Source organism: Montipora foliosa, chromosome 7 (assembly GCF_036669935.1).
Source record: "Montipora foliosa isolate CH-2021 chromosome 7, ASM3666993v2, whole genome shotgun sequence".
Taxonomy (NCBI): Eukaryota; Metazoa; Cnidaria; class Anthozoa; order Scleractinia; family Acroporidae; genus Montipora; species Montipora foliosa.
Genome location: NC_090875.1, coordinates 36,288,689 through 36,303,688, shown reverse-complemented (window position 1 = coordinate 36,303,688; position 15,000 = coordinate 36,288,689). Strand labels below are relative to the sequence as shown.

At 40.7% G+C, this 15,000-nt stretch overlaps 1 protein-coding gene across 5 annotated transcripts in view; it reads right to left on the bottom strand.

The window, feature by feature from the left end:
* LOC138009450 (probable serine/threonine-protein kinase qkgA) overlaps positions 1–15,000 on the bottom strand; it is a 204,149-nt gene that overhangs the window by 27,125 nt on the left and 162,024 nt on the right. For all 5 annotated transcript variants that reach the window (XM_068856468.1, XM_068856469.1, XM_068856470.1 and 2 more), the window contains one exon: positions 12,504–12,536. In XM_068856468.1, the coding sequence (XP_068712569.1) occupies positions 12,504–12,536 (33 nt within the window). The remainder of the gene's footprint in view (positions 1–12,503; positions 12,537–15,000) is intronic.

Below are 15,000 nucleotides of genomic sequence, written 5' to 3'. Positions count from 1 at the left end.
CATTTTACAGTTGTTTGCTCAGGGAATCTAGCCTATGAACGGCTGCGAAGCTGCCGGTGACCTTGTATTGATACCGCCCCTACTGCTTTTATCATGTAAATTGTGTTGTTGTAATTCTAATTTGTCCATATTAACATTACAAAAGCATGAAGGTTTGTATCAAAACAGGGTCACCGGCAGCCTCGCTTCCATTCTTACGCCAGGTAACTTAGCTACAACTGTAAAATGGTCTATTGAAAACAAGATACAAGACTTCTTTTTTTTTTTTTTTTTTTTTTTACAGCACAGATCCCAAAATTACCAAGTCATCGGAAGAATCTACAATCATATAGCCTAATTATTTACAGGAGTAAACGGGCAGCATTTAGTATTTATTCTATATTGTTTTAACCAACTGCTCTGAAATATCCCAAACCGTTCCATGCATTTCTTATAAAATTCTATGATTGGCTTTCCAAATAGATGATTCTATAACTTTCTCTCCCTTGCCAGCTTTCAAAACAAATATCAACTCAAAGTCAGACGACTAACGCCTTTTGGAATAATCTCAGCAGTCAAACCTTTACAGCAACAAATTCCGAGGTGGCAGTTAAAGTATGAAATTTCATGAATACGTTTTGTTGAAAACTGGAAACTAGTGTTACACGAGTTTTAGTTTGATTGACATGTGAGAGGAATTAGATCTTATCGAGTTTTTGGCGGTATTATATTTTGTGTATTGGCGGAATTATATCTCGGAAATCTTAGGAAATCGTCTCTACCAGGAATTGTATTCTAAAAGGAAGTCATCTATCATTAAAGAATTTGGATCATTAAAACATTTGGTGCCGAGACCCGGGATTGAAGGATTGAAAGAGTGAAAAAATGAATTAACCTCGTGTAAACATGTCGGAGCCCAAGAAACGACTGAAGAAGAAATCCATGGTCCGCGAAAGTCATCGCGCATTTGTTAGGAAAACAATCCTCGCGGCACAGAAACAAATTGATAAACGGGGAGATCCTACCATTTTGAAGAAGCTCAAATCCTTGCGATGTACCCTGCTGGATAAATTGTCGGAGCTCAAAATATTGGACAGTGAAATTATCCATTAGGTAGACGAAACGAAAATAGAAGACGTGAGCAATAGCTGTGACTTCGCCAGCGCTATTCAAGCGTGCATAGTCGACCTAGAAACAGCAATAGAAGCTAAGGAAAATACTGGAAAGGGTCAGGATATACAAGGAACGACATTGGGCTCGCAAAACTCTAACTCGAGTATTCAGGCGGGAACACAATCAAACGCGTCAACAATTCCGACCCACGCAAAGTTGCCCAAACTGGAATTGAGAAAATTTTCAGGCGACCCAATCAACTGGCATCCCTTCTGGGAATCGTTTGAATCGGCCATTCACAAAAACACCAACTTAAGCGACGTGGAAAGATTCCAGTATCTCAAGTCGCTCCTTGAAGGTTCTGCAGCCTAGACAATTTCTGGTTTAGCATTGACAAGCTCGAATTACGACCACGCGGTCCAACTTCTAGACAGGCGCTTCGGAAATAAATTAAACAAGTCATTATTACGAAACACATCGAATTGCTCATGCAGCTTCCAATAGTAAGCGACGGGGGCGACTTAAAGCAATTGCGCCAGCTTTTGGATCGAACGGAGGCGGAAGTTAGAATTCTAAAAGGAATCGGTATTTCGACTGAGACATACGGAACATTTTTGACACCTGTAATTATGGGAAAGATCCCACAAGAGTTTCGCCTCATCCTGAGTCGCGGCAAATCAGAAGATTGGGACCTTGATACAATCATCAAGTCTTTCACAGGAGAATTGCAAATTCGAGAAAGATGTGCTTTGGGAACGGTAACAGAGCAAACAAAGTTAAAAGAAAAACGAGAGTTTGGTTTTGGAATTCGCACAGGTCAAAAGAAAAGATCCCCCACATCGTCAACCCTGGTTGCAAACAACGATAGACTGCCGCTATCTAAGGATAAATGGTGCACTTTCTGCAATGGACCTCATCCAACTATCAAATGTTCTGTTGTTACCGATCCAGAATCTAGAAAGAAAATTATACGTCAAAAGGGAAAATGTTTTGGTTGTCTGAGGAGCGGTCATGTGAGTCGAGATTGTCAAGCAAGGTGTCATCGTTGTAGTGGGAAACATCACGTGGCTTTGTGCAGCGTTCAACACTATCCAGAGTATCCAATCACGACCAGAAGGGCTAGAGACAGCAATCAAGAACAAACTGTCAGTACAAACTTGTATTTTACTCAAGACGTTAATAACAAGTGCATCTTGTTACAAACGGCCAGAGCTAACGTCAGAAGTCCTCATGGAGGAAATTCTTGCAATTTGAGAATCCTTTTTGATTCATGTTCCCAAAAGTCTTATATAAGCTCACGGTTAAGGAGCAAATTGAGCTTACGACCAAAGAAGCGATACAGTTCTAATACAAACTTTTGGAAACAATGAACCCCCATTGAAACAATGTAGCGTCGTTCAGTTTGCATTGGAATGTCAAGACAATTTGACAGTGTTCATTAATGCTTATGAAGTTGAGTTGATCTGTGGTCCCATCACAAACCAGACCATTGAAATTGCACAACAGTGTTACCCACATCTGCAAGGCTTACCTCTGGCTGATCACTCACGAGGTGATGAGGATCTAGAAATTGATGTCATGATTGGAGCAGATCATTACTGGTCTGTGGTTCAAAATCACGTGGTAAGGGGGGAGCTACATGGACCAGCGGCAATTCGTACAAAATTAGGATATGTATTGAGTGGTCTCGTGAATGCGGCAAGTGCGAATACACAGTTATCAACTGTTAACGTGTCCCATGTTATGAAAACTGAATGTCAAGTCATTGAAGATAACTTAGTTTCAGATGATTTCCTACTGAAAGAGGAGCTAAGTAAGTTTTGGGACTATGACACTCTTGGAGTAAAGGATAGAAAGGGAGATTTTCTTGAAGACTATCTTACCATAGTGAAGTTCAATGGAATCCGTTATGAAGTGTCTCTTCCCTTCAAGACTGAACACCCGATTATTCCAGACAATTACTTGTTGGCACATAATCGCCTTGTTTCTTCATTGCAAAGAGTAAGGTCCAAGCCAGAACTGCTCCAACAATATGACAGTGTCATCAAGGAACAATTAAATGCTGGTGTTGTTGAATTGATTGATAAGAGTCATGATTTAGATACCCTTCCTGGAACTGTACATTACATTCCTCATAAAGAAGTATTGAAAGAAGACAGAATCACTACTAAACTACGTGTGGTTTATGACGCCAGTGCTAAATCCCGCAATGAACCAAGTTTGAATGACTGTCTCCTACCAGGTCCAGCCTTAACTCCATTGATCTTTGATGTCTTGCTGAGATTTCGCCTCCATAAAGTGGTTTTGATTGGTGATTTAGAAAAAGCATTCTTGAATATTGAAGTCAATCCAGCAGAGAGAAACTTGTTAAGGTTTCTATGGGTAGATGACATCAACTCCCCGAATCCAGAAGTGATCACACTGAGATTCACTCGTCTTGTTTTTGGTCTAGTTTGCTCTCCATTTATTTTGAATGTAACATTGAGGAACCACTTAACAAGGTATGAGAACATTGATCCTGGATTTGTGGCTGCTGTTGTGAGAGCTTTGTATGTTCATGACTTTGCATCTGGAGAGAACTCGGTAACGAAGTGTTTTGAACTTTACCACAAGTTGAAGTTGCGGTTCAGAGAAGGAGGTTTTAATATGAGAAAGTGGGCATCGAACAGTGAAGAGTTCACTGAAATGATCAAAAGAGCAGAAGAATCTTTGTCTTGGGAACCGGAGCTGTCTTGTAAGGCTACTCCTACATTGACCGGGCCGAACATTGAGGAAGAAGATTGGACAGTGTCAAATTCAAACCACAATGTGAGCGAAGAAACCGTTGTCAAAGTAATGGGAGTTCAATGGGATCGGATGGAAGATAATTTCGAGTTTGATCTTGCTACCTTTTCTAGACAAGCCTTAGAGGGAACTTTCACTAAACGGACATTATTGAGTAGTACTGCTCGTTTCTATGATCCATTAGGCTTGCTGTCACCAGTTATCTTACCCTTAAAGTGCATGTTCCAAGAAATTTGTCATTTAAAACTTGGTTGGGATGAAGCTTTGCCGGAAGGTCTCACGTCGCGCTGGAAGGAGTTACTACAAGACATGTGGGAAGTCTCAAGCATTGTAGTGCCTCGTTGCATCCTGGCTGATGTTCAAGTCGAAGACGTCACGTCTATTCAACTGCATGGGTTCGCAGATGCTAGCAAGTCTGCGTATGGAGCAAATGTCTACATCAGGTTGACAACCTCTGGAACCAGTTCTGTTTGCCTTCTAGCGTCCAAAACAAGAGTTGCTCCCTTGATCGGTGAATCAATCCCTCGACTGGAGTTAATGGCCGCCTTGACACTTGCGAATTTGATGACAGCCGTGCATGAGGCATTGACCTGCACTATGAAGATAGACGCTGTTTTCAATTTGACTGACTCTCAGATCGTGTGGTGGTGGATCAATAGAGAGTTTAAACAATTCAAGCTGTTTGTTCAGAATCGAGTTCAGAAGATTCGAAGTCTCTGGAGTAAGGATCACTGGAGATATTGCCCGTCTGAGTCTAATCCTGCTGACATAGCGTCGCGAGATTCAAAGAGTTCTGTTCTCGTTCACAGTGATCTATGGTGGAAGGGAGCCCCATTTCTGAAAGAAGGAGAAGTTCAGTGGCCAAACCTACCTGATAATCCAATCGGTGAGATTACATTCCCAGAAGAAGTAACAAAGGAATTGAGAAGGAAACCAGAAATTTCAAATGTTATGACACTATCCGTGCAGTGCTTTCAGAACATTTCAGAAGTCATCTGTCCAGAAAGATTTAGTAGTCTCAGTAAACTTGTCAGAGTAACCGCTCTTGTGCTGAAATTCATCCAGAAGCTCAAGAGGAAGATAGAAATAACTGACTTCAGTATGGAGGATCAGAATATTGCTACGAATCTCTGGTACAAAGACGTTCAATCCAAACTTGAAGAAAAGGAGAAATCAAGTTCGACTTGGGAACAGTTAGGAGTCTTTAAGGATGCCAACGGACTTCTGCGATGCAAGGGACGAATCCAGAAGTCTTCACTGCCATACTCAACAAAACATCCCATTCTGTTATCTAGAAAGCAGCATTTCACTAAGCTCGTGATCATGCAGTCCCACGAAAACGTGAATCACAATGGAGTTGGAGAAACTCTTACTGAAATCCGATCACAATTCTGGATAATCAAAGGAAGGCAAGCTGTTAAGGATGTACTTTCCAAGTGTGTTACGTGCAAGAAATTACAAGGAAGAGCCTACAGCTCTCCACCTACTCCACCACTACCTGCATTCCGAGTTTCAGAGGAAATGGCTTTCTCTAAAGTAGGTGTGGACTTTGCCGGATCCTTGTACGTGAAGAATATATACTTATCCAAGGGAGAAATGCACAAGTGTTACATTGCTCTGTTTACATGTGCTAGTACAAGAGCTTTGCACCTTGAACTTAAGCCAGACCTCTCCGCCAATTCGTTCTTAAGAGTGCTGAAGCGATTCCTCGGTAGAAGAGGACTACCGACCCTGTTCATTTCAGACAACGGGAAAACTTTCCGAGATGCAAAGGTTAAGAAGTTTGCTCTTGATTGGAACATTGACCGGAAATTCAATGTACCCACAGCCAGCTGGTGGGGCGGATTCTACGATTCACTAAGTTTAAGGTACCGTTCGACATCGAAGTACCTCCCGTCTGTATGTCAATGTGGCAAGCGATTTGATTTCGATCATGCGATGTCGTGTATGAAAGGTGGGTTTGTCCATAGGAGGCATGACGAAGTGCGATATTTGTTCGCATCGCTGCTCCAGGATGTATGCCATGATGTCGAGGTCGGACCACATACGCAGACCCTAACTGGAGAAATTCTAAGTAGCAGTACCAACTATTATCAGCGCATCATTGAGGTTGAGCATGGCTTCGTCAGCCCCCTCGTGTTTACACCCTATGGCGGAAGTGGAAGGGAAGCTGAGCGCTTCTTAGCTGAGCTCGCGCACTAAGTCTCTGAGAACAAACACATGAGCTACAGCCCTGTGATTGGCTGGCTCAGAGCCAAACTCTCCTTCAACCTACTAAGATCAGCTGTGCTATGCATAAGAGGTTCAAGAGCACCCAGGCAGGAGTTTAATGTTGACGTTACCGAAGCAGTAATCACTGAAGCAACTGGAAAGATCAGATAATTAACTGTATATACATATTACATATATATTTTCTCAATTTTAGTTGTACATAGATTGTTAAATATTTGAAATCCTTATTAGGTGAAGTTTTTATAAAGTTTCCATTTTCATTGAAAACCTGTTTGAACTTTTTTTCTGTTGGTAAACCAATCAGAGTACTCGTTAGAACTGACAAGTTCCTGGAACCAATCGAATTGCTAGGGTCAAAATCTGACTTTGAATATATGAAACGGCATCCCATTGGACCGGCCTTCTTAAAAAACTCGAAGGCCTGTACCAGAGGTTTTTCTCTCCGCTTCGCGACTCGCTATTCCGTCATTCTAAGAGAGAAAAAACCCCTGGCATCCAGGGTAGTTCGTATCAGTAATACTACTGGGTTGGTGTTGTAATGTTTACTGTCGAGTACAATGCGTTAATGGCGTTACTGAGCATAGGTATAAATAAAGCTGTTTCGTGAAAAATAAAGATAAAAAAACTTTGAAACCATCTGCTTAACAAGTGGTCCTTGGCGTTAAAATAAATTAATGTAAAGAGCCGGATTGTCATGATTTTTGTTTTTCGGTTAAAACTGTGAGGCACAAAGAAAATGCTTTCCCGTACAACCATTATTTTAGGGGAGGGGTCGAGGGAGATGCAAAATCGATGGCTTTCGGTCATAAATCATGCAGATGCTAACATCAGACATTTTCGAGACTGTGTTTGTAGCTGTAGGTTCGTTGCAGGACCCACAGCTGGATAGAGCAAGTTTAATTTCGGCTGAGTAGCAGCACTTAATCTTGACGGACGAAGGTGCGACTTAAAGGTCCAAAAATACTGGGAACATTTTTCGTGCAACTTGTCGCACAACAGTGTTGCATTGCAAGTTGAGATGGTTTGTTGCGCGTATTACCACCTTCTTGCGCAACAATTTTTTATGTTGCAAAAAGAAGACGTCGCTTTTGCTTTTTACAACATGAAAATTTCCTGCACGAGGAGGTGGTTATACGCGCAACAAACTATCTCAACTTGCAACGCAACATTGTTGCGTGACAAGTTGCACGGAAAATGTTGCCAGTATTACTGGGCATTAAAGCGCAAAAGAATTGAAAGCCAAATAGAGGACTCCTTTTTTACATTAATGACGTCAATTAAATGACCAACGGGAATTATTCAGCTAGGATGGAGAGCCAGTGGCATTATTTAGAGAACCCAAAATCACTAAATCATCGGAAAAATCCACAATCATTAGCCATATAATCGTATTATTTACAGGCGTATACGAACAGCATTTAGTACCACAATTTCCCGAACAAGCAAGTGTCCTATCTATGTTGTCTTAACCAACTGCTCTGAAATATCTAAAGCCCGTCCATGCATTTCTTTGTAAAATTCCATGCCATTTTGTAAGTATCTGTCCAAGAAAGCTCTAACTGCGTTTCAAAGAAAAAAGTTAATTATTAAACAAACCCTTTCATGCGGCTGGTATGTCGGCAGATAATTAGAGATTGAATAGGTCTGAAAAAGAAACATTTGGCTGGGAGGACAAATATCGACTCAGATGGGAGTTATTGTGTAATATCCGTCCTGTGAGCTTACACCATATGACATAAAAGAAGAGGCTTACTGCAGCTCGATGTTGCTGTTGGAGAGCCACTGGGAGCTGTCTCGCCTAGGGTTGCCGCTGTTTCTATTACCTAGCTTCTTTGATGTCTACAGTTCCGATAAAAGTAGTTGGGAAACTCGTTTAATGTTCAAAGTGGTTTCCTCAAGTATAAGGTCTCTTTATGTATAAAATAAAGTTTTGTGACTGATGAGGGGAACAGTGTTTCACCGTCCTCGTTGGAACGGCATCAATTTGGCGGTGTCATTGCCGTTTTGAAATTACGTTCTCACCGCAACAATATCTATGGCCTAATAGACTAGACATCTTAATGCATCTAAACGCTGGTATTGAATCGACGAGATCAACGCCTAGAGGGAAAAGCAATTTCCTATAATTCGGATCAAAATAATCTTTTAAAATTGCCTGACTTCACTTGGTATGTTTCTTGTTCGTTTTTTTCATATTTCGTGTTTTCATATTCGATTTATTGAATTGACTGGCTGAATAGGACTACCAAATAAAACTAGTAGCAATCACGGATTAGTAAAGTGCGTTCGATGTCTAGTAAAATAATATATTTTTATTGTACTGATTGCCCAGAAATATTCAGGTAAAGTGGACTTGTGGGGTGCTTTCTGGCAGTACGCAAAGAGAACTTGAATCTCCTGTGAAAAGCAGCCGTGTTGACAAATCACAAGTCGGCTTCGTTGCCGACACGAATTGCCAAGCGGGTGCGAATTGCAGTGTCTGTTTCCTACAAAACTCACCACTACACAGCTTTCTGATGTTCTGATAAGTAGCTTTAGTCATATTTGCTAGTGATACACCGAATAAATTAACACAACTTCAATTACCTTTGAAAAAAAAAACGGCGAAGAAAACAGCAAAGCAACCAACACGCACAACTAGCTGCATAGAACGTAGAAACATGGGGATTTTTTGCCACTTTCATTTGAGCATGCCGGCATTGCGATACAAACCCGATGCCGAGGCATGACGGATTCACAATCAAATCAGATCGAGGTGATGTGACCGTCGGCCAGCCAGTCCAAGATGGCGTCCAAACCCTGAAATCGCATGGCATTACGATCGATATCCGCGAAACATATTCGGGACATTCGTAAAGCGACCCGATTAGAATGCGTCCTCCTTCGTCTTAACACAATGGAATAAAAGCAATAATTTTTTTTTCCTTTTCATAAAATGAACAATCAAAGGTGTTTTTACAATTTCACTTAAACAATCAAACCGTCTTTCGCACACTGGACCAGGTTCCCATCACTGCATAGTAGAGCTGGATCCTTACGCTTTTGTTGTATTGACTCACTGATGCTATATTTTACGACCTCGGTGGTGTTGTAGGTAGTTTGTTTAAAGTGAAGTCTAAGATATTTTTGCTCCAAGGGACGTTCACAATATTTGCATTGGTGCCTCAGGCAGGTAAAGAACATTCGTCCAGGGTTCTTCTCACTATTGTTCTGTTTCAAAGTACAAGGATTGACACAGTAACACACCCTCTTTGGCCATTTAGAATCCTCCACCTTATTGATGTTGATCACAAGGTTTCTGTGTTTTTGGTTGGCTCACACTTTTCAAGTAGTTGTGTACCTACTCTTGGATAACAATGAAGGCGCAGGGGTACTCAGGGCATTTCACATACTTGAATTTAAGTCCTTATATTTAATGCTCCAAAAGGCAAAAGTCACGTGTAGCATCTTCGTCGGTGAACAATAAGGATACTGACCCAATACGTTCTTCAATGGTGGTGACTTCGATCAGCGGCCACATCTCCCTTGCGGATCTGCTCCAAGATTTGCTCAGCGGGCGCGATTTCTTTGGTCCCCTCTTTCACTTCCTCTGTTGTGGGCAAAACGTCAACTGCCATAACTGCGTGGGTGCCATCATCGCAAATTTGTGTGACCTCTGTCGTCTCGCGCTGCTCATTTTGAGCAAAGCCCCAGGATAAACGTATGGTTCATCTCGGTTGATATTGTCAAAAATCGTTTGGTCAAACTCACGACAAAGACCATCATACACGTTTTTACTTATGTTTGAATTTGGTAAAAGACAAAGGTGGTTCTGCGTAGTGTTACTATCTCAATATGTGTTACTGAGGATGACCATTGTTATTTGCTCACTTCAAGTAAAACATGATGAATAAAGATCGCAGTTTTTGTTTTATTACGATAGAAAGCATCTTTTTTGGCTAATAAAGTCTTTTTCAATCTGGAAATACACACCAGTTTTGTCTTGCTGTTCATCTTTAATAAAGGGTCCTGCGTGCGTTTTCCATACAGTTTTAATTGATACACCATAAAACGGCTGCTTTGTTTCAACGGCATTGTCTTTGCTTCTCATTTCGCTATTCGCTCAAAAGTGCTTTTTGGATTTTGACTTTTTATCGTCAATGAAAGAACCAGCAATATTCTGCTTGTGTCTTTGACTTCAAAAGGTTTTTCAGTTGATAACAGAATTTCTTTTCGTCATGGAAATAAAACAGTGCTGCTTTCAATTGCCCTACTGCAGCTTCCATCCCTTCGAGTTCACATGTAAAGTCAGCCTTTCTTCGTGGTATAGTAACACCACACACTTCAAGTGATCCCGAACAAAATTAATGATTTAACAAGGTAACCACTTTTTCTTCGAGTTTCAATCTTTTCATTTGTGATGTTAGTGATTCCATGTCCAACGCAAAGAGCTCCCGTTTTATCACGATGTTCGTCTTTAACACGGATTCCTGCGTAAGTTTTCGTCCGAATATACCTATAAATCTTTATTTAAATTTGAACACAAGAGAAAAGACAAGTTTTAAACAAGAACACCTATATGTTGGAGACAAACAGCTTCCTTCATCAGGGTGAATGACTGCTACACCATTAAGCGTTCTTACGTGATAATAATACAAAAGTGAAGTAACAAACAATGCGCGCGCGAAATAACGAAAACATCTCTGTTCGTGCGTGATAAAATAAGCTCTAAAAATGGTTACCGAACTCGACCCTTGCGACAGTTCTTGCGATAGAAAAAGTCACTCTGGTTAATACCCCATGGTCGGATGGTTTCAAGTCGATAAGCCCACTGGCCTTCCTTTCCCAAAAGATCACTAGCATTAGTCACTTTGTCTATTAACTGAATAGACATATCATCCAGCCCGCAATGTCCCTGTGAGCAGAAATGCCTGTAGACTAAGTCATCTACGTCTCTATCTTCCGGTACAAGACGCGCGTGTCTTCTCATTCTTCTCTTTTGGTTATTAAACCTAAGCCTAAATTTGGTTGTTGTCGACCCTACATATTGCTTATCGCAACTTTTACATGGAATAAGATACACGACATTACTGCTATTACAATCCAAATCATACTGAATGTTGAACGTTCTACCAGTAACATTACTCGTAAATTTGTTTCCAAATTTCAGAAAGTTGTCGTCTCTGCATATCTGGCATATCGACGACCCCCAAATACGGCTACCTTCAGCTTTAATCATCTTTTTTTTTTAAACTTTAGCCCGGACCAGATAGTCCTTCAGACTCTTTGGTTTCCTAAAAGCCAACGTCGGAATATCCCTAATCGCCTTTCCACATTTTTCAGACAATTGGAGCATGGGATGTAGATCCCTGAGAATTCAGTAAGTCGCCATTTTGAACATGTTTATTGACAGTTGCCGCTAAACCAGTTTGTTTCTCCTGTTTTCCAAACTAGGTTAATTAACAAATCGAAAGTGGTTCAGCGTTGTCTGTATTCTTATCGACAACGATATTCGTCATCGCAGTGGTCAAAATGTTGTTATTCAACGCTAAAGAAAGTATTTATTTCAGAGCGTGACCAAAAGCACGACTCAAAGAAAGAGCAAGCGTTGTCTATAACTTTCTAGCAATATGATTGGTGTATTTCCCAAAATGGGCGTTCCTGATTGGCTATTACATTGCGTGACAAAATGGCGCGAGCATGACGCGTACAGCGTTGTCTAGACTTTCCCATTGTTCTATTAGCTTTATATTTGCGATACCAGCAGGATGGTAAAACACATCTCTCTTACAACATGATTTAACATTCAACCTCAGTACTTGAACCTTATTAATAAATAATAATAAAGTAAGAGAAAAACACCAACGAATACCTAAAATGTCCTACATCTTAATAAAACTCCTCTACCTGTCCTCAAAACTGGTTTGATTAGCCCTCTTTTTTCACCTCATAAACGTACGTGACATACACCTCATTAAAACTCCATAGCGTCATAGCCTCAATCTTCAATCTTGAATAATTCTGAAGGGCGACCATTTTGAATATATGGATAAGATATGCCCAATCATCTGGAGTATACTACTTTTCATTATATTTCTACTGTTTATTTACGACCTGTGACGTAACCAATATATTTTTTTAAAGAAATGGAATTTTAAACCGGAACTAATCCCGTTTCTTGGTCTGGATAAGAATTTATGAAATTGTTTGACGCTTAAATGGAAGTCAGAAAATGTTGCTGGCTTAATAGTATTAACTGTATGATAAGAAGTAGTAAATACAAAACCCTTGACACTTGGATTGTTACTTCTGTTTTAGAAATCGGCCTCCTGTTCTCATCGGCTCCAACCTTCCTCGTGTCATACACCACTGTACTAGTTATTACACAGAACAACAAAACCAACATGACACAATACCTTGCTGTTCCTCGTTCAACTCCGACATAATTTCTAAAAACAAAAAAAAAAGGACGGATATTGAGAACTTTATGCATTTATTATTATTCTTGATTCATCCTATTTATGCACCTTTAACTTTTAGGGATACACAATTGAGTGACGAGTTTCTTAAGTTATTGGAGTGGATGTCTGAAACATTAGTAAATATATTTCTCAAATAGGGTGGAGAAATATCATGAGTTATTTTGTACATAACAATAGCGAGTTGTCTGATCTTCCCAACCCAGTTCATCCAATAGATCTTTAGACCGCTCTCTATAATTTGAAAAGTTCAGGATTCTTGATATCCCACACACAGCTGGAATAGCCAAATTGGGGAACGATAGGAGCTCTATACACGATCATCTCTTGTTTGAAACGGTACAGTCGTACGTATACGCCTTAAACCGACAAGCCAGTCGATATCTTCTCTGGAATCTCCTCAATATGTGCTTTCCAAGTGAGATATAATACTAATAATAATGTGGAACAACCACGCTGAATCGACCTCCGCGTGTTGGGTCCTGTTCCTTGCCTGCATTGCCGTTTTCAATCTTCAGAGTGCTCAGGTTAATTGTCTAACATGCAGGGACAGTAACTGGGCAAAATTGGAGCAGTTACTTGGCGAATTAAGGCAGGAAAACTTCGTTTATCAAGATGAATTGTCATTCATCTTTGGAAACTCGGCGACGGAAATTGCATATGGAACAAAAGACACTCGTTAACTGAGCAGATCCTTTTGTTACAATGTACACGGAGTGTGCAATTATCTACAAGATATGTGTACATGGATCAAGATAAAGAAAGGCCACGACCCAAATTCATCAGATTGCCGCGCATCAAGAGACACAAGCGTTCGTGTATATATTATTCCAATACCATCGCTTCATTCCACGTTTCGCTTATTGGTGATTTAGTTTTTAAACTTAACCCGGGCACTGTGGACAATAACTCTCGCACTACCATCTCCAGATAAAAGGATTTTTATCACCAGGACAACGCTTTCTACACAGAACACAGGAAACTCAAATGCAACCCTTCGGAACACTAATAATTTAATCAACTTGCGTCCTTCCTTTAAAACGGGATTCAACTTGCCCAAGCAAATGGTACTATGTAATAACAAATCTCGTTCTGTGAGAAACAAAACAGCGGTAATTTTTGATTACATATGCGAACGCAAGTTGATTTAGTTGGCCTTACCGAACACTGGCTAACAGATAGTGATTCGGCTGTCAGAGCAGAGCTGTGCCCAGACGGCTACAGCATTCTTGATCACCTAAGATATGATCGCCTCGGTGGGGGGACTGGGCTTATCTACCGCGACTCGCTTGATGTCTCCTAGGTTAATGCCAGAGTTAGTGACCTGTACTCTTTCGAGTTCTCCGAGTGAATTGTTAAATCGCCACCACACAGCATGCCGCTCATTATTATCAACAGACCACCATATTCAGATAACGAACTATTTCCTGTATTGCAGTCGGCTTATAGGAAATCACACAGTACTGAGACGGTGCTGCTTAAAATAGTTAACGACATCCTGCTTGACATGAATCACCAGAACGTGTCTTTGCTCGTATTTCTTGATTTAAGCGCAGCATTTCATACGGTTAACCACAATATACTCCTGCGGCGCCTAGAGACGTCGTTTGGTGTCACAGGAGATGTTCTCAAACGGTTCGCCTCCTACTTGTCTGATCGCTCTCAGCGTGTTGCGGTCAATGGAGAACTGTCAGACAGTTGCAATGTGTAGAAAATGCAGCTGACAGGCTCATATTTGGCCTTATTCTCCTTTTTTTCTTAATGGAGCATGACTGTCCGCAATGTAATTGAAAACACTTTTCCATTTATCCCATGCCTTATTTGGATGATCTTCGGTTATAGTAAGGTCCCAAGGGGCCTTTACAAGGTCATTTCTAAAGCCATTTTACTGTGAAAGTTTTTGAAGCACCTTCTTGATTTAAACTTTGGATTTGATTTCGGAAATTCAATTTTACTGCTGGTGTCATTGGTTATGCAAGTGGGCTGTGTAATCATTTGACCATACTATATATTGGTATGTATTGCATATTTCTAGTAGCTTCTGGGTTTTATGATCAAGTGGTGAAGCCCCTACATCACAGTTTACGTTTCCAATGATATCAACCTCTTGGTTGTAGTTTTCGAGTTCTCTAAAGATACATTCGAATTTTGCGATGGTTTCTATTGTAGACCCAGGTGCATGTGGGCTCTACCATGTTCCAGCAAGAAAGGGCTTTACCTTAGGTTTAGATATTTGAATACAGAGAAATTCAAGATCATTCTCCTGATGTGCAATGCGCTATAATTAACTGTGTTTCTAATGTAAAGAACTCCACCGCCACCTGACCCATTTCTATCTTTTCTCTCGATATCATATCCTGGCACTTTTAATTCGCCGTTGGGGATAGTGTTACTATGGCGAGTTTCGTTTATGGCTAGGAAGTCAACCACATTA